Source organism: Sebastes fasciatus, chromosome 3 (assembly GCF_043250625.1).
Source record: "Sebastes fasciatus isolate fSebFas1 chromosome 3, fSebFas1.pri, whole genome shotgun sequence".
Taxonomy (NCBI): Eukaryota; Metazoa; Chordata; class Actinopteri; order Perciformes; family Sebastidae; genus Sebastes; species Sebastes fasciatus.
The window spans coordinates 34,729,222-34,754,617 of NC_133797.1; the positions used below are offsets into that span (position 1 = coordinate 34,729,222).

Below are 25,396 nucleotides of genomic sequence, written 5' to 3' on the forward strand. Positions count from 1 at the left end.
TAGGGGCTCTCGGCTAGGCGGCCTGCGTGCTTCTTGTGTTCTCTTGTTGGTGCCTGCATGGACAGGGATGGTCTTCTTACAGGGGTTTTGTGCTTGAGTGGGCTTGCTGGTATGTGTGCTGGAATGTGCAGGATTCAGTATTCGCTTGTGTGTGTGGTCGATTGGGCAATGATAACATCCCCTGAGGTTATACCTTTGAATACGCAGCCTTTTTTATTTTTTTTTATTAAGATGAACGAGCCATTGCACAGATCCTCTGTTTGTATTTGCAGCTCTGCAAGAAAAAAATGCATGGTTTTAAAGCTGCGCTTGCTTGGCTAACGTGCAGCTTAGAGTCACGATCAAGTGTTATTAGTTTGTGACACTTGTGTCCTCTCTGTCAGGGGGAACTGGAGAAACAGCTGCTGCAAGCTAACCCCATCCTGGAGGCCTTCGGCAACGCAAAGACCGTCAAGAACGACAACTCCTCAAGATTCGTAAGAACGACTTGAAGCCCCTGAAATCGTACTTTTTTTTTCTTCTAGAGAACATAAAATGCATGTTTAATAAGCACCATCAAAATAAACCTCAAACACAAATACACACATTGTTCCGCCAACATTTTTATTGGCTCCTGATCTCCTGATTAATTCAGAATCATAATAATTTTTTTCAGGAAAAGCCACACTTTTATTCGACACCTTTCTAAAGGTTCTGTGGATGTATTATTATTTTTATTAAAATATTCGCCTACATAGAAATGTTATCAATAAGACCTTTTAAAAACATCATTAGTGCTGCATTTCAAAATGATTTGATCTATTATCTCTTGTAGGGAAAATTCATCAGGATCAACTTCGACGTCAACGGATACATCGTTGGAGCCAACATTGAAACTTGCATCCTTTTTAAAAAATATGCTACTTACTCACTTGATTGTTTTGTAAACAGCTGGATTAACCTGCAAGGTGGCCCACATTTAATTGAGCTCCCTGTTACCCATTTTGACAAGTGTGACTGAAACAAGTCAAAATTTCCATCCTGTAATACTCAGTTAGTTTGTGATAATTTGTCTAAGTTTTGTTTAAGGATGTGCACCAAGTAAACATATATCAACTGACATATAACAAGGTAAAAATGCAGGGCAAATAGCAGCCTTAGGTCCCATACTTTTCAGTTTTTATTTGCCCTTTGGTGCATATTAACCAAACAAGTTCAGAAATGAATCAAACTACCTCAAAAAACAAAACAACTCAGGGCACCTGAGGGTGTGTGGGTTAATCCAGCTGTGCTTGTGTACTTTTTAAAGATGCTGTGAATATGTGTGTGTTTGCTTTTTGCATTTGTTTATGTCCTTGACTGAACTGTTACCAGATCTGCTGGAGAAGTCTCGAGCCATCCGACAAGCTAAAGAGGAGAGGAGCTTCCACATCTTCTACTACATGCTGACAGGAGCTGGGGAAAAGCTGCGCTGTGAGACATTTTATTACTACGTGAATGATAGTTACAGAAAGTAAATGTGGTTTATTGATAGCTGAACTTGCTCAAGAGTTCAGTTCTAGGGTTAGAATGAAGCTACATACATCATATGAAACTAGAAGACCTTGCTAGCTTGTCGGGAAGGAGGCTAAATAACGCTCCAAAGTTGGGCTACATTTTAGCGAGGAAAAACTGGCATGGTCATTTTCAAAGGGGTCCCTTGACCTCTGACCTCAAGATATGTGGATGAAAATGGGTTCTATGGATACCCACGAGTCTCCCCTTTACAGACATGCCCACTTTATGATAATCACATGCAGTTTTGGGCAAAAACATGCAGTATTTCTGCATACTGAGGTCCCTAAACTTGTGAAGAGTTAAGCAGGTCAACGAAAATGTAAAATAAATTGTTCTCTCCTCTTTTTCACCATCTAGCCGAGTTGTGTCTGGAGGATTACAGCAAGTACCGTTTCCTGTCCAACGGAAACATGACGATACCTGGCCAACAGGACACGGACATATTCAACGAGACCATGGATGCCTTTCAGATCATGAGCATCCCAGAAGAGGAGAGAATTGGTACGTATCATCCTTGTTCATTTGGCTGTGACTAAGGATCTATTTTGGTTATCAATTAAAGGTTCCCTGTGGAGTTTGGGTGGGTGCCCGTTTAGTTTATCTTGTGCACGAGGAAGAAAATGTATTCAACACACAAGCTCAAGGATGCACACAATCCTCACATTTGAGAAGGTGGAACCAGCAAATGTTGGCCTTTTTTGCATCGAAAAAAGTCGCTGATTCATTTCCCATTGATTAATTAACTAATTGTGCAACTTATTCATAAATTTGGATGTGTTAATTCTAGTAAAATGGTTTTTATTTTGAACAACTTGAGTGACATTCCTGAATGTAAAACCTTATGAAAGGTTTTCATTTTTTTCCCTTAATCTGTCAACTTTTAAGTTTTTTTTTATTATATCTTTTTTTATAGAGAATGAGTTTCAAGGGGTGTTTTTCAGTAGGGTGAGATTATCAAACGTAATCTATGGTACAGGGCACATATTCTTCATCGTGTGACTCTTTCCTCTGCAGCACACAGTGACCTCTCCTGTTTGTCTGTCTGTCAGGTCTGATGAAGGTGGTGTCGGCCGTGCTGCAGTTGGGGAACATGTCTTTCAAGAAGGAGCGTCACTCTGACCAGGCCTCCATGCCCGACGACACCGGTACACACATTTATCATACATAATCATCATCATCATCATCATTTCCTCTGTGCATGCTGTCTGTCTCACTCCATTTGCTCAAACCTTCCCGATTCATCCACCTTCACATTCTCCCATGTGACCCCCATGTTTCACCCCCAGCTGCCCAGAAAGCATGTCACCTGCTGAGCATCAATGTGACCGACTTCACACGAGCTATCCTGTCCCCCAGAATCAAGGTCTGCATAGCAATCAATACGTGATCCTCTCATTGACATTCAATAATATGACATGTTAACCTTATTTTTGTAATGATTATGGCCGCTTGATGCAGATTTCCACCTTTTGTCTGCCAGTTGATGTCTTGTCTGGACATTGAGAGACATTTTTAACCATTTTTGTTTGAATCTGGTGTTTGATTTGTGTTTCTTCCTCCCAATAAATGAACTAGATTTGGTAACACTTAATTTTACAGGTCGGTGATAATTAGCAAGTAACCTATTTGAAATTTCTTTGGAATTATATATATATATATATATATATATATATATATATATATATATATATATATATATATATATATATATATATATATATATATATATATATATATATATATATATATATATATATATATAAACAAACCTGAAAATCTATTGAAAATTACTTTATAATAAACATTATTTAATAATTACATGCTAAATTAGCATACGATCGTTAAAATAGGGCCCTATTTTGATTCAGGTAGTTTTTAGAGAAATTTCAAATAAGTTATTTGCTAATTATTATCTGTTTATCAACAGACATGGAAATAAAGCATATCAATTAACTTTGTATTCTTTTCCTGGAAATGTGTTGAATAAATTACCAGCTATTGGGAAATAGCATTTATAATGTTTATAATAAAGTAATTTTTGATAAATTTAGGTAAATATTGGGATAATTTTGTAGTAATTCCAAAAAGGTCACTTGCTAATTATCACCTAATTACCATGAAATTTGCGTACCTGTGAAATTAAGTTTCCTTTTGCGATGATTTTTAGTTTAGTAGGATGACATTTGGAGTGTTTGTTTTTTGCAGGTCGGCAGGGACTACGTCCAGAAGGCACAGACCCAGGAGCAGGCTGAGTTTGCTGTTGAGGCTCTGGCCAAAGCCTCTTATGAGAGGATGTTCCGCTGGCTGGTCATGAGGATCAATAAGGCGCTAGACAAGACCAAGAGACAGGGAGCCTCCTTCATTGGCATCCTTGACATCGCTGGATTTGAGATCTTCGAGGTGAGGCGTTCAGGGCTATTGGCTTAGCCACTCTGTGTGTTTGTATCAGCAATACATATAAGGAGTCTGATTAGTGCTGTATGCTATAGAGCCTATTAATCAGGGAAAAGACCCATGCTGAGGTGCATACGTATTGATTTGCGTAGATAGGTTGTATACATGGATTTATACAGATCAATTATGAGATGGCTTCCTGAACAGATTTCACGATCAGCAGTAGGGCTGCACAATTTTGAAAAAATATCTAATTGCAAATATTTTGACAGATATTGCGAAATAAGAGGGAATGATAATTTTTACATAATTATTCTCAGTTTCATTGGAAAACTTTAAAATGATTATGGTGTGATTTTTTTTTTTTTTTTTGCGCAGATCTGTACTAAACAAAGACGTTTTTACTTAAGTCGAATATGATGTGTAGAAAAGGCCAGGGCATCTCTGCAGCACCGCAATATTTAATTTAAAATGCTATTTCACCTTTAACAAATATTGCGATTTCCTCCTCATCCTGCGATTTGAAAGCCATATTTCGATTTCGATAAAAATGTTATGTTAATCAGCAGATGGATTTATTAGTAGTTCAGCTCACATATCTGCTATCATAAAATCCTTCGGTTGGTTTGTTTGCTTTCACACCACAAATGGACCGCACCAGAGTCCGTCGGTTGTTTGTTCCGCACCAGGGTTCGATTGACAGCTTTGACACCAGCCGAATCAAACCGTACTAACCAGGCAAACAGACCTGAATTAGATTTTAACCGAACCAATTAGGTTAGAAGTCTGCAGCCCTGGCACTCTCCAGCCTCTCGATTTTATTTTTCTGCCGTTCGAGTAATGGTTTCTCCAATTCTCTCTTACAGTTGAACTCATTTGAGCAGCTGTGCATCAACTACACCAACGAGAAGCTGCAGCAGCTCTTCAACCACACCATGTTCATCCTGGAGCAGGAGGAGTACCAGAGGGAGGGCATCGAGTGGAGCTTCATCGACTTCGGCCTCGACCTGCAGCCCTGCATCGACCTCATTGAAAAATCCGTAAGACGCCTCCCAGTTATTATTCCTCCTCAAGACTCGTACAGATCACACTGACGGTTCTCGTGTTAGCCTGAAGTAACACTTCAGGTTACAAGCTTTCTTCTGCAGAAGTCACTGACTAAAATGCAGTTGTCTAACACAAGCTGAGGCATGTTAACTGCTGACTGATTGACATTTTTTTTGTCTTTTTACCACCGTTTATCACAGGCCGGTCCTCCAGGCATCCTGGCTCTGCTGGATGAAGAGTGCTTGTTCCCCAAAGCCACAGACAAGAGCTTTGTGGAGAAGGTGGCCCAGGAGCAGGGAACACACCCCAAATTCCAGAGAGCCAAGAAACTCAAGGACGACGCCGATTTCTCCATCGTGCACTACGCTGGAAAGGTCATTGATGATAACTTTATTTGTGTTGTTGAATTTGTGACTTTGTTTTTGGTAATACTTAATTTTACAGGTCTGCAGATTTCATGGTAATTAGGTGATGATTAGCAAGTAACCTATTTGAAATTTCTTTGGAATTATTGCCAAATTACCCCAATATTTACCTCAATGTATTGAAAATTACTTTATTATAAACATTATTTAATAATTATATGCTAAAATAGCATATAATGGTTAAAATAGGGCCTTAAGGCTTGAGAAGCGGCTGTGCGCTGCTCTTCATCAGAGGTGGAAAACCAAAACTAATATAAGACACTACTGATCAGACACAAATCTCACGATTGTGTGACTTATTGTCTACACAGATGTAAACTGGTAGCTAATGTCATGATTCAGGGAGTTTTTTAAAGAAATTTCAAATAAGTTATTTGCTAATTATCTATTTATCAGCAGGAAATAAAGCATATTAAATAACTGTATTCTTTTCCTGGAAATGTATTAAATACATTATCAGCTATTGGGAAATAGCGGAATATAATGTTTATAATAAAGTCATTTTCGATTAATTGAGGTAAATATTGGGGTAATTTGGCAGTAATTCCAAAGAAATTTCAAATACCTGCTAATTATCACCTAATTACCATGAAATTTGCAAAAATGTAAAAATAAATGTTACCTTTTTCTTAATAATGCAGAAGTATTATCAGCAAAGTGTTCTTAAAATATCTAAAGTAACAGCACTTGTGCAGCATTGTCTCAAGAGTGATATAATATTATAGTGGATTATAAATGTGCTGGAGTAAAAAGTACATGAGTTTCCTCTCAAATGTAGTGTAGTAGAAGTATAAAGTGGAAATACTCAACTCAAGTAAAGTACAAGTAGCTGAAAATTGTGCTTGAGTGAATGTGCGTAGTTGCTTTCCACCACTAGATGGCTGCAAAGTAACAACATCGAGTCCACAGAGTTTGGCTCCAAGAGACATTGAATTTGTAAATTAAGTCAATGTCTTACATACTTGCACTGTGTGAGTAAAACTTAAAGTAGCAATGGTTGAGTATAAACGTGTCTCTGCTCTGGTTGCAGGTGGACTACAAAGCAGACGCGTGGCTGATGAAGAACATGGATCCTCTGAATGAGTGCGTGGTCACTTTGTTCAACCAGTCGACAGACAAACTTACTTCTGAGCTGTGGAGAGACAGTAAGTGGTGTAACTGAATTTATCCAAAATCTCATAATGCTGTAAGCTACTGTCGGTACTAAAGTTATTGGAAATGCAACATTTAAAAAAAAAGAAAGAAAGTGTGTTTTGATGCCAGAGGAAGGTCCATTTCCCAGAAATTTGGTGCTGACATCGAGCAGGAATTTAATATGGAGGACCACAAGAGTCACGTAAATAGTAATAAAATATTTAATTGATTAATAAATAATTGTACAATAAAAATAGACATTAATAAATTTTTTTACAAATTAATTTATTAATTGTACAATAGTAATAGGCATTAATAAATGTGTTTACAAATTAATTTAGCAATTGTATAATAAAAATAGGCATTATTAAATTTGTTAACAAATTAATTTATTAATTGTACAATAAAAGTAGGCATTAATAAATGTGTTTACAAATTAATTTATTAATTGCACAATAAAAATAGGCAATAATAAATGGGATTAAAAATAAATTTATTAATTGTACAATAAAAGTAGGCATTAATAAATGTGTTTACAAATTAATTTATTAATTGCACAATAAAAATAGGCAATAATAAATGGGATTAAAAATAAATTTATTAATTGTACAATAAAAGTAGGCATTAATTAATGTGTTGACACATTCATTTATTAATCTATGAATAAATGGACAAAATTACAAAGTATTTCATTTGACATTTTAATGGGAAATTAAAAGAAGATTTGTGATTTTTTTTTTTTACAAATGATAAAAATATTAATCCATCAATAAATAGTTAAAATTGAAAAGGGTAGTTAAATAACTCACAAATCCAATAGCTAATACGTTTATTAAAAGCAGCACGGAAATGCAAACGGGAAAGGAAGTTGCCCTTTTTTTGCCTGATTAAAACCAGTATTCTTAATTCAATTTTTGAATCCAGTTATTTATTTCTCTTTTTAAACTACATTTTCAAATAGAACTTTAAATTCTATTATTTGTTTATGCATTAATTTATTTATTTTTAAATGTACCTATTGACTGTTTTATGGTGTTTTTGTAAATGCCTTAATAATTTTAACTATTTACTGATGGATTAATATTTAATTTGTAAATTCGTTTCATAATTCTTCTTTTTATTGCCCCTTAAAATGTCAAATAATGAATTACTTTGTAATTTTGTCCATTTATTCATAGATTAATAAATACATTTTTAAACACATTTATTAATGGCTAATTTTTATTGTCCATCCATCCATCCATCTGCAACCGCTTATCCCGTTAGGGGTCGCGGGGGGGCTGGAGCCGATCCCAGCCGACATTGGGCGAAGGCAGGGTACACCCTGGACAGGTCGCCAGTCCATCGCAGGGCTGACACATAGAGACAGACAACCATCCACACCTACGGGCAATTTAGAGTCCACAATTAACCTAACGTAACCTGCATGTCTTTGGACTGTGGGAGGAAACCGGAGTACCCGGAGAAAACCCACGCTAACACGGGGAGAACATGCAAACTCCACACAGAAGGGTCCCAAGCCGGATTCGAACCTGCAACCCTCTAGCTGTGAGGCGCCAGTGCTAACCACTGCACCACTGTGCAGCCTAATTTTTATTGTACAATTAGTTATTCAATTAAATGCTCTATTACTATTTTCATGACTCTTGTTTTCCTCCATAATTTAACAGTACCTTTTGCATGATTTCCTTTTTCTAGACACACAAGTTTGCTTTGGACAAGAGTTTAGATTTGTCATCTTAAAATAACCCTCTTTTTAATTGCTAGTAAAATACTGAAATGCACCAATAGTAGAAGAGTCACACGATGGCGCACATGCGGCTTTCAAATATGTCGGCTCCTTCTGGTTATTTGTTAAACTACGTGGAAATACAATACTAACGTGTCTTCGTTATGAGAAATGGTAGATTTAATTCCAGTGTCGTAAAAACACACTGACGAAATGGTTTTCCACCTTCTCTGTTTCCTCGCAGCGGACCGTATCGTCAGCCTGGATAAGGTGGCGGGGATGTCGGACTCCATTCACGGTGCATTCAAATCCCGTAAGGGCATGTTCCGCACAGTGGGCCAGCTGTACAAGGAGCAGCTGAGCAACCTCATGGCCACGCTCAGGAACACCAACCCCAACTTCGTCCGCTGCATCATCCCCAACCACGAGAAGAAGGTACAGATCACTCGTGGTACACGTGAAGGAACATTAAATGTCATGTGCACCAACACACTGGTGCCTGTATGAGACACAACTTCAACTATAACAAAGAAAAAAAGGGGAGATTAATGTTGGGGAACAAACATGTTGTGCTTCACTTGACATGTGGGGATCCACCATCAGTTGTGGAAGAAGTACTCAGAACTTTTACTTAAGTAAAAGAGGTAATACCGCAGTGTAAAAAATCCCTGCATTCAAAATCTTTCTTGAGTTCAAAAGTATTGCAATCAAAGCCATGTCATATAAATCATAAATCACATTGATATTGCAGCTGGTTATGTCGTGGCAAATTTTAAATAACTTAACTGCTGGGCAGCTTAATCTACAATAATATATTATTTTTTAATAGATTATTATTACAAATTATTACACGGCTGGGTTGAATACTCGATTCTGATTGGTCAATCACGGCTACTTATTTATGTATAGCAGACCGTTGCTATGTATAGCAAACCTTTTCTATGGGCGCACTTCTGATGTTGGAATCGGGCGGACCGTTTTTGTGTCAAATTATTAATTTCTTAAGTAAGTAGCCGTGTAATAAGCGGGATAATGTACAGCGAGAGGGTCATTATTGTGAAAGAGCATCGCCCTGTCGGGGATTCTTTCACAACAACGACCGGCTCGCTGTACATTATCCCTTACATATAAATCTGTAAAGTAACTAAAGCTGTCAGATAAATGTAGTGCAGCAAAAATTGCCCTCTGAGATGTAGTGGAGTAGAAGTATAAATACTCAAAGTACAAGTACCTCAACACACATGGTGTATTAGACAAGAGCCAGATGTCACAAATTTGTACAACATATGATGCACTGTATCCTTAAAAAAATAATAATTTGACATTACGTTATGGTAAAAAAAGAACTCATAATGGTGCTTAATGTATTTGTTTCTTCTTCAGGCTGGTAAACTGGAGTCACACCTGGTTCTGGACCAGCTGAGGTGTAACGGAGTCCTTGAGGGGATCCGCATCTGCAGACAGGGCTTCCCCAACCGCGTCGTCTTCCAGGAGTTCAGACAGAGGTGACGAACAAACTTGTGAACTTCTTCCTTTTTTCAATATGTATTTTAGAAAGAGATGTACATATTATATATTTTCTTTCATGTTAACCCCCCTAAAGAAATAATTTTCCCACCAGAGAATTTTCAGACAAAACATATGACTAAACTTCAACTTCTCAAGTAGGACAGACATGAAAAAAGACTATAAAAGAGGGGTCATTCACAGACATGAGACTTGCATCCACAGCAGTGACTGTGCCTATGACTACGGTAACACTTCATTTTACAGGTCTGCAAATTTCATGGTAATTAGGTGATAATTAGCAAGTAACCTATTTGAAATTTCTTTGGAATTGCTGCCATTTTACCCCAATATTTACCTCAAAATGTATCAAAAATTACTTTATTATAAACATTATTTAATAATTATTTTCTGTTATTTCCCAATAGCTGGTAATTTATTTATCACATTTCCAGGAAAAGAATACAAAGTTCATTGATATGCTTTATTTCCATGTCTGCTGGTTAATAGATAATAATTACCAAATAACTTATTTGAAATTTCTTCAAAAACTCGTCTTCTATTAGTTTTGGTTTTCCAACTCCGATGAAGAGCAGTGCACAGCTGCTTCTCAAGCCTGAGGGCCCTATTTTAACCATTGTATACTATTTTAGAATCTAATTATTGAATAATGTTTATAATAAAGTAATTTGATTTAATTTTGAGGTAAATATTGGGGTAATTTGGCAGTAATTCCAAAGAAATTTCAAATAGGTTACTTGCTAATTATCACCTAATTACCATGAAATTTGCCGACCTGTAAAATGAAGTCTTACCATGGGCACATTTAATCCTAAAAACTGCCGTTCTTGATTAAACCTTTAGAGTTAAACAACTTGATTCTACTACTTGTCTTTCAGGTATGAAATCCTCACTCCAAGCGCAATTCCAAAGGGCTTTATGGACGGCAAGCAAGCCTGTATGCTCATGGTAAGAACAATAAATCAGTTTTAGGAGTAAGCAGCTCTTCAAGAAGAAGAAGAAAAAAAAAGGCTCGTTGTTGTCAAAGCTTGAGGACTCGGGAGTCACTTCATGTCTTCTTCCTGTCAGATCAAAGCTCTGGAGCTGGACCCGAACCTGTTCCGCGTGGGTCAGAGTAAAGTGTTCTTCAGAGCCGGAGTCTTGGCCCACCTGGAGGAGGAGAGAGACATGAAGATCACCGACGTGATCATCAGCTTCCAGGCTTGGTGCAGAGGATACGTGGCGCGCAAGTATGATGCAACTTTTAGACTCAGTTTTTGTCTTTTACTGCAAATGAATAAATTGAACACACTTCTAGATAAATATGTTATTTACGTTTTTTGTTTTTTTTACTTCAGAGCCTTTACCAGGAGACAGCAGCAGTTGACCGCCATGAAAGTGATCCAGAGGAACTGTGTCGCTTACCTCAAACTCAGGAACTGGCAGTGGTGGAGGCTTTTCACCAAGGTAAGACATTAATGAAGTTTTATCAGCATGTCAGTAAAGGTTTAGACGACCCAATAATAGCGCAGCAGTAGTTAAACCGTGTCATGGTTACTATTATAGCTATCAAAATATATATAAATAAGAACAGCCAGATTAATACGTGGCGCCCTGTTTTTACTTGTTTTGGTATTTCAACAAAACTCTTTTAATTACGTAGCTATAGTTCTTTCCTCCGTTTTATTATTAGTATGATTTTGAGTGCCCTCTTTGTAAAGCGTCTTGGGTTTCTTGAAAGGCGCCATATAATTTATTGTTTTTATTAAAAACAAGCTAATTGTCCTGTCCTGAATCATTTGCTCTGCGGACTTATTATTTTATAAATTATTATTATTATTGCAATATTATGAATCTGGGGCAAAGCTGAGCAGTGATTTCTGTGCTGCCGTTAATCGAACCCCAGATTAATTGGGTGGCGGCAAACTGGCGCTGCATGGAAACATATTAATACTAATGTTAAATATTTTACAAAACATAAAGAGAGGTCCTTTTTTTTAATAATTAAAAGCACATAAATAAAGAAACTACTGGCATACATGTTCAAGTCGAGTTGCAACTCCTTATTTTTTTGCAACTCTATTCCAAATCTGAAGTCTTAAGCTTTGGCTGTAGATTTTTGACTCCATACCTTGACGTTTGTGAGATATTGACCTTTCAATCAGGCTGTCTAGTGTTGTTTAGGGCGTGCTAAACTAGCCGTTAGGCAGGTATTATGCAAATGTGTTACTTGGTGACATCACCATGTTACGGAAGAAAAGGCAGGACTTCAATCAAGGCGTTTCAGGCAGTTCAGGAGCAGTGTTTCTGTTGGGCATGGACTTTGGGGTTTGTAACTTCGCAGATCTTTTACCTGCACAAAAAACTATATAACACACTAAAGGAAAGGGGGAAAAAGGCGGAAAGGAGCATAATAGGTCCCCTTTAAGAAATATATTTTACTCTTGAACGATTTAAAAAGATTTCCGCTCACAGTTTCATGAGTCCCATTTCATCCACCCCAAGAAAGTCCAAACATCACCATTTGTTTTAATAATGTCGGGTTCGTTTTTCTTTTTTCTTTCAGGTGAAGCCTCTGCTGCAGGTGACTCGGCAGGAGGAGGAGATGGAGGCCAAAGAAGTGGAGCTGATCAAGGTGAAGGAGAGACAACTGCAAGCTCAGGAGCAGCTCAAAGAATTTGAGTCCAAGCAGCAACAGGTAGGAGTCTCCATAATAACTCCAGAGTGAACTTAAGCTTTGGTCAGTCTGATTTCATATCTGTGAAAGTAGGTTAATTCATTTGTAGATTTGCATTGAGTCTTCTTACTTGTGATTGCTGTAATTATCCCGTCTCACTTTGACCTTGACTCCCCCACTGCTAGCTGAACAGTGAGAAGTTAGCTCTTCAGGAGCAGCTCCAGGCGGAGACGGAGCTGTGTGCCGAGGCCGAGGAGATGAGATCCCGTCTGGCCACCAGGAAGCAGGAGCTGGAGGAGATCCTTCATGACCTGGAGTCTCGCCTGGAGGAGGAGGAAGAGAGGGTCACGGGGCTGCACACCGAGAGAAAGAAGATGCAGCAGAACATCACGGTCAGTGTAGTCCTGCGAGATACAGAATGGGAGATGTGATGAAAAAACTGAATGCATAAACATTTGTTTGTGTTGTTCCTCCAGGACCTGGAGCAGCAGCTGGATGAGGAGGAAGCAGCCAGACAGAAGCTCCAAATGGAGAAGGTCACCACGGACGCCAAGCTGAAGAAGCTGGATGAGGAAGTCATGGTGCTGGACGACCAGAACAACAAGCTCAACAAGGTCTCATACAACTCCGTCCAGTGGCCTTTAATATTGATTAATAGACAGTCCAATCATTATTCTAGTCACCATGCAGCCACGCTGTATGGGGAAAATAATGCAGCGTAAATAATTTTTTCTTGTGGTTTATTTTTACTCTCAGGAGAAGAAACAGATGGAGGAGAGGATCTCTGAGTTCACCACCAACTTGTCCGAGGAGGAAGAGAAGTCCAAGAGCCTGCAGAAACTCAAGAATAAACATGAAGCCATGATCACAGATTTGGAGGGCAAGTATTTGTTGTTTCATAATTAATTTTGTCTGAATAATTATTTTAAGTAACACTTCATTTTACAGGTCATCGAATTTCATGGTAATTAGGTGATAATTAGCAAGTAATTTCTTTGGAATTACTGTCAAATTACCCCAATATTTAACTCAAAATGTATCGAAAATTACTTTATTATAAACATTATTTAATAATTATATGCTAAAATAACATATAATGGTTAAAATAGGGCCCTTAGGCTTGAAAAGCTTGTTTGCTAATTATTATCTATTTATCAGCAGTAATGGAAACAAAGCATACCAATTAACTTTGTATTCTTTTCCTGGAATTGAATTAAATCAATTACCAGCTATTGGGAAATAACAGAATATAATTATTAAATAATGTTTATAATAAAGTAATTTTTGATAAATTGAGGTAAATATTGGGGTAATTTGGCAGTAATTCCAAAGAAATTTCTAGTTTACTTGCTAATTATCACATAATTACCATGAAATTTGCGGACCTGTAAAATGAAGTGTTGCCAAATAATTACACAGTAAATAAGAAATTTGTGTTTTTCTGTCTTCTCACTCACAGATCGTCTAAGAAAAGAGGAGAAAGTGCGTCAGGAGTTGGAGAAGAACCGTCGTAAACTTGAGGGAGACTCCACTGAGCTCAATGACCAGATGTCAGACCTGCAGGCTCAGATCGCCGAGCTCCGAGCTCAGCTGGCTAAGAAGGAGGAGGAACTCCTCGCTGCACTGGCCAGGTTTGAGAAAAATAAATACAGTTAAGATGTTAAAGCTTCAGATCCACTGTTCTCACTTCCAAGAATACCTGAAATTTGCGGACCTATAAAATGAAGTGTTACCTTAAAAATCTATAAATACAGTGTTTTTGAGAATCGATACAGTATCACAAAACCTAATATTGCGATATTCTATTTTTTCCGATATTTACTTACACCCCTACTCTTTATCTTCAGGATCGAGGAGGAGGCTGCAGCCAAGAACGCGGCCCAGAAGATGATCAGGGAGCTGGAGGCTCAGATCTCTGAGCTGCAGGAGGATCTGGAGCTGGAGAGGCAGGCGCGCTCAAAGGCTGACAAACAACGCAGGGACCTGGCAGAGGAGCTTGAGGCCCTCAAGACCGAGCTGGAGGACACCCTGGACTCTACCGCTGCACAGCAAGAGCTGAGGTAACGGTCAAGCTGGAGGCTCTAAGCGCAACAGAGCTTGTTCTAACGATGTTCATGCTGCCCTCTCGGCCATGTATATAACATTTATTTGTTTCTCTTCAGTTCTCCTCCCCTCGCGTCTTGTTTGTTCATTCACTTCCTCGTTCTGTCCCTCCAGGTCCAAGCGTGAGACAGAGGTCTCCCATCTGAAGAAGAATCTGGATGACGAGGCCAAGCTCCACGAGCAGCAGATGGCTGACATGAGACAAAAACACAACCAGGCGTTCGACGAGATCAATGAGCAGCTGGAAACGGCCAAGAGGGTAATGAACGGGGTGGTCAGAAGAGAGAGATGCTTAACAAACACCTGAATAACAGCAATAACATGGGTCATGTGTCCATCTCCTGCAGAACAAGGTGTCGGTGGAGAAATCCAAGCAGGCCCTGGAAAGCGAGTGGAACGAGCTGCAGATCGAGATGCAGACTCTGACACAAGGCAAAGCAGACTCCGAACACCGTCGCAAGAAAGCCGAAGCCCAGGTTCAAGAGCTGCAGATCAAATTCGCAGAAAGTGAACGACATAAGCAGGAGGTGTCCGACAAGATAGTCAAGATGCAGGTACAGTGTGTACAGGGTTGAGCACTGAGTGAATGGGAAGTACAGGAGGAGTAGGGGGTTGAAAGGATGACGGTTTGTGATGGTGTTTCTGTGAGGATGATTTAAATTGATTAATTTTCCTTCTCTGTGGCGTCTAGTCGGAGCTCGACAACGTGAACAGCTGCCTGACTGAAGCAGAGGGCAAGAACATCAAATCCAGCAAAGACCTTTCTTCTACAGATTCTCAGCTGCAGGATACACAGGTACAACACACACGTTTATTATGTCAAATACATTTGCTGCTTTTCTCTATTTTATAACATTTTGTAACGTTGTAAATTTAATTTCTTTGAACTGTTTTATTGACCAAACGATTATTAAAGAAAACATTCTGTAAATGTATACCAGCGTACAAGCAACACAGTATCTGCCTCACATCTTTGCAACGTTTTTGCATCAAACGTCACACTCTGAACACAGAAATAATCATCTAATGTTTTTAGATGCAGTGCGACTCACACAAGAATATCAATATCTCCAGTCTCCGTAAATCCACTAAGAAATCATAGAAAAAAGATGCTCCTTTTATAACTTCAGGTCTTTCCTGATAATGATCACTTTTGAACATTTTATTTACTGTTAAGTCATCCAGTGGTAGTTTCAGCAACTCATGGTGACACTGCAAACAGGAACTGTCAGCATGACTTTTGATTCATTTCAAATTTACCAACAATTATAGGCAAAAAAAAAACATTTCATGGAGTGAAAACTGAGTAAAAAAAAACAGAGTTCAAACGGTTTATGGAGTATGTTTTTCTGATTTGTGTTTGTTTTTTCTTACCTCCAGGAGTTGCTCCAAGAGGAGACTCGTCAGAAGCTGTCCCTCTCCACCCGCCTGAGGCAGATGGAGGACGAGCAGAACAACCTGCGTGAGATGCTGGAGGAAGAGGAGGAGAGCAAGAAGAATGTGGAGAAGCAGGTCTCCACTCTGCAGACCCAGGTCAGTGCACTTAAACAAAGCCCTCAATTTCACATCCCACACGTCAACAGTTATTAAAATTGTACTGTGTTCTCAGATCTTTATCATTCAAGAGTCATTCATTGAGTCCAGTGTCCCCCAACTTGCACACATTTAATTCTTGTCCCTCTAATCCCCCCTCTTTTCTTCCGTCTTCAGCTGGCAGACTTGAAGAAGAAGCTGGACCAGGAGGTCTTGTCCCTGGAGGGGGCCGAGGAGGGCCGCAAGAAATTCCAGAGGGAGATGGAAAGCGTGACGCAGCAGCTGGAGGAGAAGACCGCGGCCTACGACAAACTGGACAAGACCAAAACCCGTTTACAGCAGGAGCTGGATGACCTCATCGTGGACCAGGACCACCTGAGGCAGATCGTCTCCAGCCTGGAGAAGAAGCAGAAGAAGTTTGACCAGGTATCATGTCTACAGTGTGGTTTGTGCACGGAGCAAAGACAAATTAATCAATAAAGCGCTGCTTTTTTTTTTCTTTTGACAGTTTGATATTTTATTTACAACAAACTTGTAAATTAAATACAAATTGTGATTTTGTTTGTTTATTTACAACAAACAAAACAATACTAAGAAAAGAAGAACAGAGCTAATTCACCATAGAGGATGACTTGTATAAGTTATTTTTAAAGATTGTTCTTGTCAACAATAAGTGTCATTAGGTTATAGCAGCAGAATAAATCTGTAGATGAGAGGTTGGGGGAATTAACCAGCTTCTACTACCTTTTGCTTTTTATGTGACATCCATGACAAAGAAAGAAAAGAAAATCACAAATATGAAAATGTGTTATCTGTAACAATGAACAAAGACTGATTTCTCAAACAATCTTGGATGCACTGTTTATTTCATCACTTTCCTTCAGCAGTATTCAGTCTCAAACATGTCTTTAGTGTGGTTTACACCACTAACTGCCTCTCCTGGTCTCTCCTTTCCCTAGATGCTGGCCGAAGAGAAAACCATTTCTACTCAGTATGCAGAGGAGCGCGACAAGGCCGAGGCTGAGGCCAGGGAGAAGGATACACGAGCGCTGACACTGGCCCGCGAGCTGGAGACCTTATCAGACCTTAAAGACGAGTTGGACCGAACCAATAAGCTGCTCAAAGCTGAGATGGAAGACTTGGTCTCCTCCAAGGACGATGTCGGCAAGAGTGTAAGAGAACAACACTGGAATGAGATGAACTGGGTCGAACGTTGGTTTTGCTAAAAAAAAGTCAACCCTGGAAACATTTCTGTTATGTTTTATCAAAGCAATAAAGATTGCATTATTGCTCTCAGCAGTTAAAATGAGAGTAGATTGTTGCTCATAATTATTGGCAGCGTTGTCCCTCTTTACTGTGTAATAATGCAACCTCCTCGTCCGCAGGTTCACGAGCTGGAGAGGTCAAAGCGTGCTATGGATCAGCAGCTGGAGGAGATGAGAGTTCAACTGGAGGAGCTGGAGGACGAGCTGCAGGCCACAGAGGACGCCAAACTGCGTCTGGAGGTCAACATGCAGGCCATGAAGGCCCAGTTTGACCGGGACCTGCAGGCCAGAGATGAGCAGGGAGAAGAGAGGAGGAAACAGCTGGTCAAACAGGTACGAAAGAAAAGCTTGAACTGGCGTTTTCCCACAAAGCATTCAATTCAATTTTTGCATAGATGCTGAATTATAGTTTGACGTACTCAATCACAAATCAAATCTCGTTTTCTTTTCCTCTCCTTCAGGTGCGCGAGATGGAGGTCGAGCTGGAAGATGAGCGCAGGCAGCGTTCTCAGGCCCTCTCGTCCAAGAAGAAACTGGAGATGGACCTGGGAGAGCTCGAACTCCAGATCGATGCTGCCAACAAGGCCCGCGATGAGGCCCTCAAACAGCTGAAAAAACTCCAGGTAAAATAGGCCTCCGTTCAGACACTTGTGCACAAACACACAAGCATTGGTTTTGATGGATGATCTTTAATTGAATCACTGAGAAATTAACATGAATGGAAAAAAGACAAATGGAAAGCGATAATTGGACACGTGACATCCAAATTAGTTGACAGGTTTTATAATACACAGACAAACACTAGAAAACAACAAGTTATTCATGTTTTCTGATGCTATTTATTCATTTATGTCATACCTTTAGAATATACAGTAGGTCACCTGTTGTTTTCACAAACGCATAAAATGAGTGCAGGAACATGCTAGTAATTTATATGATCAGAACATTTTAATTGGGTCCTTTAAGCACCTGCCTCTTCAGAGGTGAGTAGGCAGTCTTGTCACACACTGGTTGGCAAACCCCTCACAATGCCTGTGCATGTCTACTCTCCAGGCCATGATGAAAGAGCAGATGAGAGAGCTGGACGAGCTGCGTTTATCCAGAGACGAAGTCGTCAACGGAGCCAAGGAGACCGAGAGGAAGCTCAAGTCCATGGAGGCCGACGCCCTGCACTTCCAGGAGGTATGAAAGAAATAATGGAAACCAACAACTCAAAGTTCTGACACCTGACTGGACTAGGGCTGTCCTCGACCAAAGAAATTGTTAGCCCACTAACACTCAAAAGACTTTGTGGACTAAACGATTAGATGATTTAATCGACAGATCTGTAAAAACTGAGTTTCTCCACAAAGAATCACACAAAAGCAGCACTTAAAATCTTGTGTTTAACAGAGATGTGCTCATAAGTTTCTTAGAAATAAGTCATTCATCAGAAAAAAAAGCATAAAAAATGACTAACTGATTAAAGAAATCTTATTTGACTAAGACCAAAACAACCGATTAGTCGACTAAGAGGGGACGTGGGGAAAGTACCTGGTTTGGACAATTTCTTGAACTCCACCAGATATTATGGATGAGGTATATTATAGGATGATAAATATGCATAAAGAAAGCTAATATCTAATAAACCATTTGTACAATGGTGCTAATCTTCTTATGACATTGGTGAAAGAATAATAATTTACTCCTGGCCCTATTTGAATATTACTGGCGCTGTGTCCTAATTGGATGTCGCTCTATATTGTGATTCTAACCATGTTATTGTATGTTGCATGTTTACATTGGAAAATGGATATTAAGTCCACTTAAATGCCATCCTGCATGCTACATCATTTGACTCTTGCACAGCAGAAAGGCCTGAGATATTTGAGCCACAGCTCAAACATAAAAGTACAATAAATCTTTAGAAAAACATTTTTCTCTCATCTTTGAGCTTCTAAGATGTAAAATAGGTAGCAGCTGTTTGATGTAAATCAGTGGGCATCATTTCCTATTAGTGTAAGATAACTTTGTTTATTTAAAGTTGCTTTTATTGCCTTCTGAGGTAGAAAAGTCTTTGATTGAATGTTATTGCTGCATAAAAAGACACGTCATAAAAGACACTTGATAAGTAAATAAAATGATTAGCACATTATGCATACGTCATGATATTGGTGTATAAAAGCTCTATTCAGTGCAGTGGATTTCACTGGAACGCCGTCGTTTTAGCTCATTTTATGTTAAGACCATGTCCGCTGTATGTGATTAAATGAGCTCAAATTGCCACATTTTTTCCAGGTAACTGCCCCAACAGCCTCTGCAGTTTCAGACTTTAAAGTACTTAATATATTTGTGTCTTCTGCTTCCTCTAGGAACTGGCCACTTCAGAGCGACTCAAGAGACAGGTTCAAAGCGAGAGAGACGAGCTCCAGGAGGAGATCAACAGCAGCAACTCCAAGAAGTATGAACCAAAACATAGTATTTCAGTTAAGATGCACCCATAAATATAAATAAATGTGCATCCAAATGTCGCAGCAACAAAGGAAATCAACAAGTTTATCTCTGTACATTAACTCCTCTTCCTCACTCGTGTCCAGTTCTTTGCTGGCAGATGAGAAGAGGAGGCTGGATGCTCGTATCACCCAGCTGGAGGAGGAACTGGAGGAAGAGCAGCTCAACACCGAGATGGTCAACGATCGTCTGAAGAGATCTACGCTGCAGGTACACACAACATCTCAGATAGCAGCTCATAATTTAAAGAAGAAAACATTTAGTGTTCAGTGGAAAGGAAGGAATGTGTTTACATTTCTGGCATCAGTTATAACTAGAGCTGTCAAAGTTAACACAAATTTTGTTTTAACGGCCCTATTTTCTTTAATGCATTAAGGCAACTCGCGAGTTTTAGGTTGTAGCGGGCTCAGAGTGAAGATACTGGTATCATATGAAACTACAAAAACCTAAGGAATCTATTTGTACCAACCGTGTTATACTAGCTTGACGGAAAGGAGGCTAAATAACGCACCAAACGTACGCTACATTTTGGCGAGGAAAAACTGGCATGGCCATTTTCAAAGGGATCCCTTGACCTCTGACCTCAAGATATGTGAATGAAAATGGGTTCTATGGGTACCCACGACTCTCCCCTTTACAGACATGCCCACTTTATGATAATCACATGCAGTTTGGGGTGTTGCCTGTTGGGCTTGAGTTTGCCATGTTATGATTTGAGCCAATTTTTTTATGCTAAATGCAGTACCTGTGAGGGTTTCTGGACAATATTTGTCATTGTTTTGTGTTGTCTATTGATTTCCAATAATACATATATACATGCATTTGCATAAAGCAAGCATATTTGCCCACTCCAATGTTGATAAGAGTATTAAATACTTGACAAATCTCCCTTAATGGTAGTCTTTAACAATGCCTCTCCACTGTATGTTTGTGACCTCAGACCGAGCAGCTGACCACAGAGCTGGGTGCAGAGCGCAGCGGCTCCCAGCGGCTGGAGGGCGCTCGCTCCCAGTTGGACCGCCAGAACAAGGAGCTGAAACTGAAGATGCAGGAGCTCGAGGGCACCGTCAAGTCCAAGTATAAATCCTCCATCACCAGCCTGGAGGCCAAGATCGCTATGCTGGAAGAACAGCTCGACGTAGAGACAAAGTGAGTGCCAGTGCAACGGACACTTTGAAATACCATCCAGTTTGTTTTTTCGACTGGTTTACCGACTGACGACAATAATTATTAAAACTTTACCCTCTGTGAGAGGAGAGATTTTGATTAATTTGTTGGTGTTATAAATCTCTAGATCCTAAAAGTTTCAGTAATTATGTCTGTATATTTCTGATTCAGTGCAGACAGATGTGTAGTGAGTTAATCAATAAAGCCTTGAGGCTGTGGTCGAAAAGTATTTTTTGCTTAGGAAGTTTCCTAACTGACCCGGAAGTATCTAAGTAGCAGCCATGATAAGAGCTGTTCCAATTCTCTAAATGCTAAGGAAAGGTGCTTCGAGGCTTCCTTTCTTATCTCCTTTAGCATAGGATACACTGGACCATCCTTTATGAAAGGAAAGGAGATGACGCCGACAGCAGTATTTAAAGCGACGCACAATTTGGCCGTCAATAACATCCGCCGTCTCTGTTTAGTTCTACATTATGGATAAATTGAAAACAACCCTCTCATGAGGTGTGATTCTGTTTGGACAGGAATACTCAAACATCCGTTGTTGCATAGTTCAAGTGCAGTCGGATTCTCTGAGCTCCTTTACATCTTTCCTTGACCTCATGACATTTTCCATCAAGGTCAAGGAAAAGTGGTTAAGAAAAGACATAGGACGTACTTTTTTTGACTATTCGACTGCATCCCCAGACTGTGAACTACTTTTGTCTACTCATTTCAGGGAGCGCCAACAGGCCTCCAGGCTGGCCAGGCGGACAGAGAAGAAGCTGAAAGAGGTGATGCTACAGGTTGATGACGAGAGGCGCAACACGGATCAATACAAAGACCAGGTAAGCCTCATCACTGATCATCTTTTTTTAACTTTTCATTTCCAGATTATTAAAGGAGGAGGACCAGAGAGGAGTCTTGCTGACCTGCTTGTTTAGTTTTTGGCACTCGTTCCTCTATTGGTGCTCTCCTCACTAAGTGAACTCTTTCTCTCTGCAGGTGGAGAAGACGAACAGCCGAATGCGTCAACTGAAGCGCCAGCTAGAGGAGGCCGAGGAGGAGACGACGCGGTCCAACGCCTTCCGCAGGAAGCTACAGAGGGAGCTGGATGACGCCACTGAATCAGCAGACAGTATGAACCGTGAAGTCAGCACGCTGAAGAGCAAGCTCAGGTACAGGCTTCTAACATTTATTTTCATTTTTAACATTTAGTTTATATCTATGTTGTATAGACCTGTTCATTGCCATTCTGCTGCTAGGGCAACAGCTTTGGTCCTAGTTTACTTCCTGTCAGCTTAACATACATTAACAAACATTGCAACATGAAATACAAGGAGGCCCATTTAAAATGTTTATGTTGTCAAGTTTGAAAAGGACCATAAAGTCTTTTGTGGCTGCAGACTCTTAGTCTTTAATATATTCATTAATACTGTACATCTTTTCTACTTGTGCGCAGTATTTGTGCAGCACCTGACTGTGTTTGAACCATTATTTGTTTGTTTTAAAGACGTGTTGACGTGCCTTTCAATATACGGCGTACCATGAATCGCTCTGGGCTGGACAGCGATGAGGATGCGGACATGAAGCCTGAAGCGCCGGAGCCGGCTGCTGAGTGAACGGAGGAGAGCCAAGAGGGTCAATAATAATAATAATAATAATAATAAAAATAATAATAAAAATAATAATAATAATAAGAAGAAGAAACCACGGTCAACATGCAGATATAGTAAAAACATTAGCCATGTAAGCTATTGAGTATGACTTCTCTGAGAGGATTTAGCCTTGTATTCATCTTATAGCCTTATCGTTACTTTCCATATTAATACATTTATATTTGGCCAAATAATCGATTTCATCTCAGTGAATGTGAGTGGTGTTTTTCTAAGGCGTAACACGCACTTTTCTGTCTATTTTTCTACTCAACGGGTATATTATATCATATAAAATGTTGCGCTTGTAACAAGCCACTGCAATTTGTGCTGGAGGTTTATGTGCATCATTTTTGGGAAAACACTGCTCGTTTTGCACACACACGCACTCGGGTCTTTTGGGAGTTTTGATGCCGTTACAATCTTGTGGTTCACATTATAGCTAGTGTCGGTATAAATCTGTACTGTATGCTTTTCCTCTCACTGTGTCATCCTTTCATGTTATTACCTCAACCACTTTTGCACAATGCCAACACCGACGAAACGAGCACGAGAAATGAAATCGTTCAGTTCATCAGAGGTATCAAGAGGTTGAAACGCAGCAATGCTGGTGAAAATGTTGTACCATCATCTATGATAGCTTGGTTGATGTGTAATTTATCACTAGTTTTACACTTCATTGATAGTTGGTGGTGGGTCATCATGTAGTAGCTCTCACTGTACTATGTTTTACGCTATGCTTTACACAGCAGAGGGGGTTTCTATTGGCACATGAATGTTTTCATGCATATTTTAGATTGAGTATGATACCCCTAAAACACTGTATTATCACACAAATTACATGTTATATTGATGCCAATATTTTAAGGCTAATCTATATTTTATCAAATGCCTTAAATGCAATAAATTGACAAACTATCAAATGCATTGGACTGCCTCGACTCCTGTGTGAGTTAACTTATTTTGAAAAGTTGTCTTAAAAGATATGTCTTTTAATAAGTCTCTCAAAACGATACTTGCATGTCAATACGTACACTGAAACCGTCATCATTCCTCTTGTCCATATGGCTTTGAAAAGAACCCTTCCTAAAGCAAATTTTAATGGAAGTGATTTGGGACAAAATCTGCAATCCGCTTTGAAGCTATTCTGAGGCTTCAGTAGTCTGAGTTACATTAATAATGTGTAAAAATAATGAAAGTTGGTCTGTTTAGTCCAAAATTCTGTGTTGTACATTTCTTTTCAAAGTAGCCCTGAGTGAAGGATTTCCTAAATGAAGAACGACTCCATCGTGACTTTTAAAACAAAGATGCTACACACAGGTCACATTCATGTTCAGACAAGCTGTCCTCTTCTACTGCAAATATTTCCGAGGAAATATTCATAACATCACATTTAAAAGCATGCCGCTGCCATGAAGGAGATATGAAACTAAATGCCTTGTGAGGTCTTCAAGTCTCAGCAGGCATCCTATAAACAATGGATATATATGTATACATACATATATACATATAGTCTGAAAAAAAAGTTTGAAAAATGTTGGAAAACAAAAGTCTAACCAATGTCTGAAAAAGGTAAAAAAAAAATAATCTGAAAAAAAAGTATGGAAAAAATGTCCGTAAAAAGAAATCTGAAAAAAGTCTGGAAAAAAAAGTCTGAAAAACAAAGTATGGAAAATGTTGGAAGACAAAAGTCTGAAAAAATGTCCGTTAAAAAAAAAAATCTGGAAAAAAGTCTGAAAAAAAGTTTGAAAAATGTTGGAAAACAAAAGTCTAAACAATGTCTGAAAAAGGTAAAAAAAAAAAAAAAAAATTGTCTGAAAATAAAGTTTGAAAAATGTTGGAAAACAAGTCTAAACAATGTCTGAAAAAGGTAAAAAAAAAAAAAAAAAGTATGGAAAAAATGTCCGTATAAACACATCTGAAAAAAAGTTTGAAAAAAAAGTTTGAAAAATGTTGGAAGACAAAAGTCTGAAAAAAAAGTCTGAAAAAGAGTTTGAAAAAAAAAGTTTGAAAAATGTTGGAAAACAAAAGTCTAAACAATGTCTGAAAAAGGTAAAAAAAAATAATCTGGAAAAAAAAGTCTGAAAAACAAAGTATGGAAAAAATGTCCGTAAAAAGAAATCTGAAAAAAGTCTGGAAAAAAAAGTCTGAAAAACAAAGTATGGAAAATGTTGGAAGACAAAAGTCTGAAAAAATGTCCGTTAAAAAAAAAAATCTGGAAAAAAGTCTGAAAAAAAAAGTTTGAAAAATGTTGGAAAACAAAAGTCTGAAAAAATGTCCGTAAAAAAAAAGTCTGAAAAAAAAGTTTGAAAAATGTTGGAAAACAAAAGTCTAAACAATGTCTGAAAAAGGTAAAAAAAAAAAAAAGTCTGAAAAATAAGTTTGAAAAATGTTGGAAGACAAAAGTGAAAAAATGTCTGGAAAAAAAAAGTCAGAAAAAAAAGTTTGAAAAATGTTGGAAGACAAAAGTCTGAAAAAATGTCTGGAAAAAAAAAAGTCTGGAAAAAAAAGTCAGAAAAAAAAGTTTGAAAAATGTTGGAAAACAAAAGTCTAAAAAAATGTCCGTAAAAAAAAAAGTCTGAAAAAAAAGTTTGAAAAATGTTGGAAAACAAAATTCTGAAAAAATATCCGTAAAATAAGTCTGAAAAAAATGTTGGAAAACAAAATTCTGAAAAAATATCCGTAAAATAAAAGTCTGAAAAAAAATGTTGGAAGACAAAAGTCTGAAAAAATGTCCGTAAAAAAAAAGTTTGAAA

At 38.6% G+C, this 25,396-nt stretch overlaps 1 protein-coding gene across 4 annotated transcripts in view; it reads left to right on the forward strand.

The window, feature by feature from the left end:
• The window catches only part of LOC141764886 (myosin-9-like), a 36,580-nt gene extending 13,014 nt beyond the window's left edge, over positions 1-23,566 (forward strand). For 2 of the 4 annotated variants that reach the window (XM_074630556.1, XM_074630555.1), the window contains 36 exons: positions 356-476; positions 815-878; positions 1,354-1,452; positions 1,894-2,037; positions 2,586-2,681; positions 2,823-2,899; positions 3,742-3,936; positions 4,797-4,970; positions 5,178-5,351; positions 6,433-6,547; positions 8,510-8,700; positions 9,649-9,770; positions 10,671-10,740; positions 10,861-11,021; positions 11,130-11,238; positions 12,338-12,469; positions 12,634-12,840; positions 12,925-13,062; positions 13,205-13,328; positions 13,908-14,079; positions 14,296-14,508; positions 14,666-14,810; positions 14,899-15,105; positions 15,243-15,347; positions 15,932-16,084; positions 16,262-16,510; positions 17,044-17,256; positions 17,470-17,682; positions 17,811-17,972; positions 18,403-18,531; positions 19,701-19,789; positions 19,926-20,049; positions 20,780-20,988; positions 21,725-21,833; positions 21,991-22,163; positions 22,499-23,566. In XM_074630556.1, the coding sequence (XP_074486657.1) occupies positions 1,422-1,452; positions 1,894-2,037; positions 2,586-2,681; positions 2,823-2,899; positions 3,742-3,936; positions 4,797-4,970; positions 5,178-5,351; positions 6,433-6,547; positions 8,510-8,700; positions 9,649-9,770; positions 10,671-10,740; positions 10,861-11,021; positions 11,130-11,238; positions 12,338-12,469; positions 12,634-12,840; positions 12,925-13,062; positions 13,205-13,328; positions 13,908-14,079; positions 14,296-14,508; positions 14,666-14,810; positions 14,899-15,105; positions 15,243-15,347; positions 15,932-16,084; positions 16,262-16,510; positions 17,044-17,256; positions 17,470-17,682; positions 17,811-17,972; positions 18,403-18,531; positions 19,701-19,789; positions 19,926-20,049; positions 20,780-20,988; positions 21,725-21,833; positions 21,991-22,163; positions 22,499-22,607 (5,034 nt within the window). In that variant the 5' untranslated portion in view covers positions 356-476; positions 815-878; positions 1,354-1,421 and the 3' untranslated portion in view covers positions 22,608-23,566. The remainder of the gene's footprint in view (positions 1-355; positions 477-814; positions 879-1,353; positions 1,453-1,893; positions 2,038-2,585; positions 2,682-2,822; positions 2,900-3,741; positions 3,937-4,796; positions 4,971-5,177; positions 5,352-6,432; positions 6,548-8,509; positions 8,701-9,648; positions 9,771-10,670; positions 10,741-10,860; positions 11,022-11,129; positions 11,239-12,337; positions 12,470-12,633; positions 12,841-12,924; positions 13,063-13,204; positions 13,329-13,907; positions 14,080-14,295; positions 14,509-14,665; positions 14,811-14,898; positions 15,106-15,242; positions 15,348-15,931; positions 16,085-16,261; positions 16,511-17,043; positions 17,257-17,469; positions 17,683-17,810; positions 17,973-18,402; positions 18,532-19,700; positions 19,790-19,925; positions 20,050-20,779; positions 20,989-21,724; positions 21,834-21,990; positions 22,164-22,498) is intronic. The other 2 variants (XM_074630552.1, XM_074630554.1) reach the window with 1 other exon arrangement.
• Positions 23,567-25,396: the final 1,830 nt, after the last annotated feature.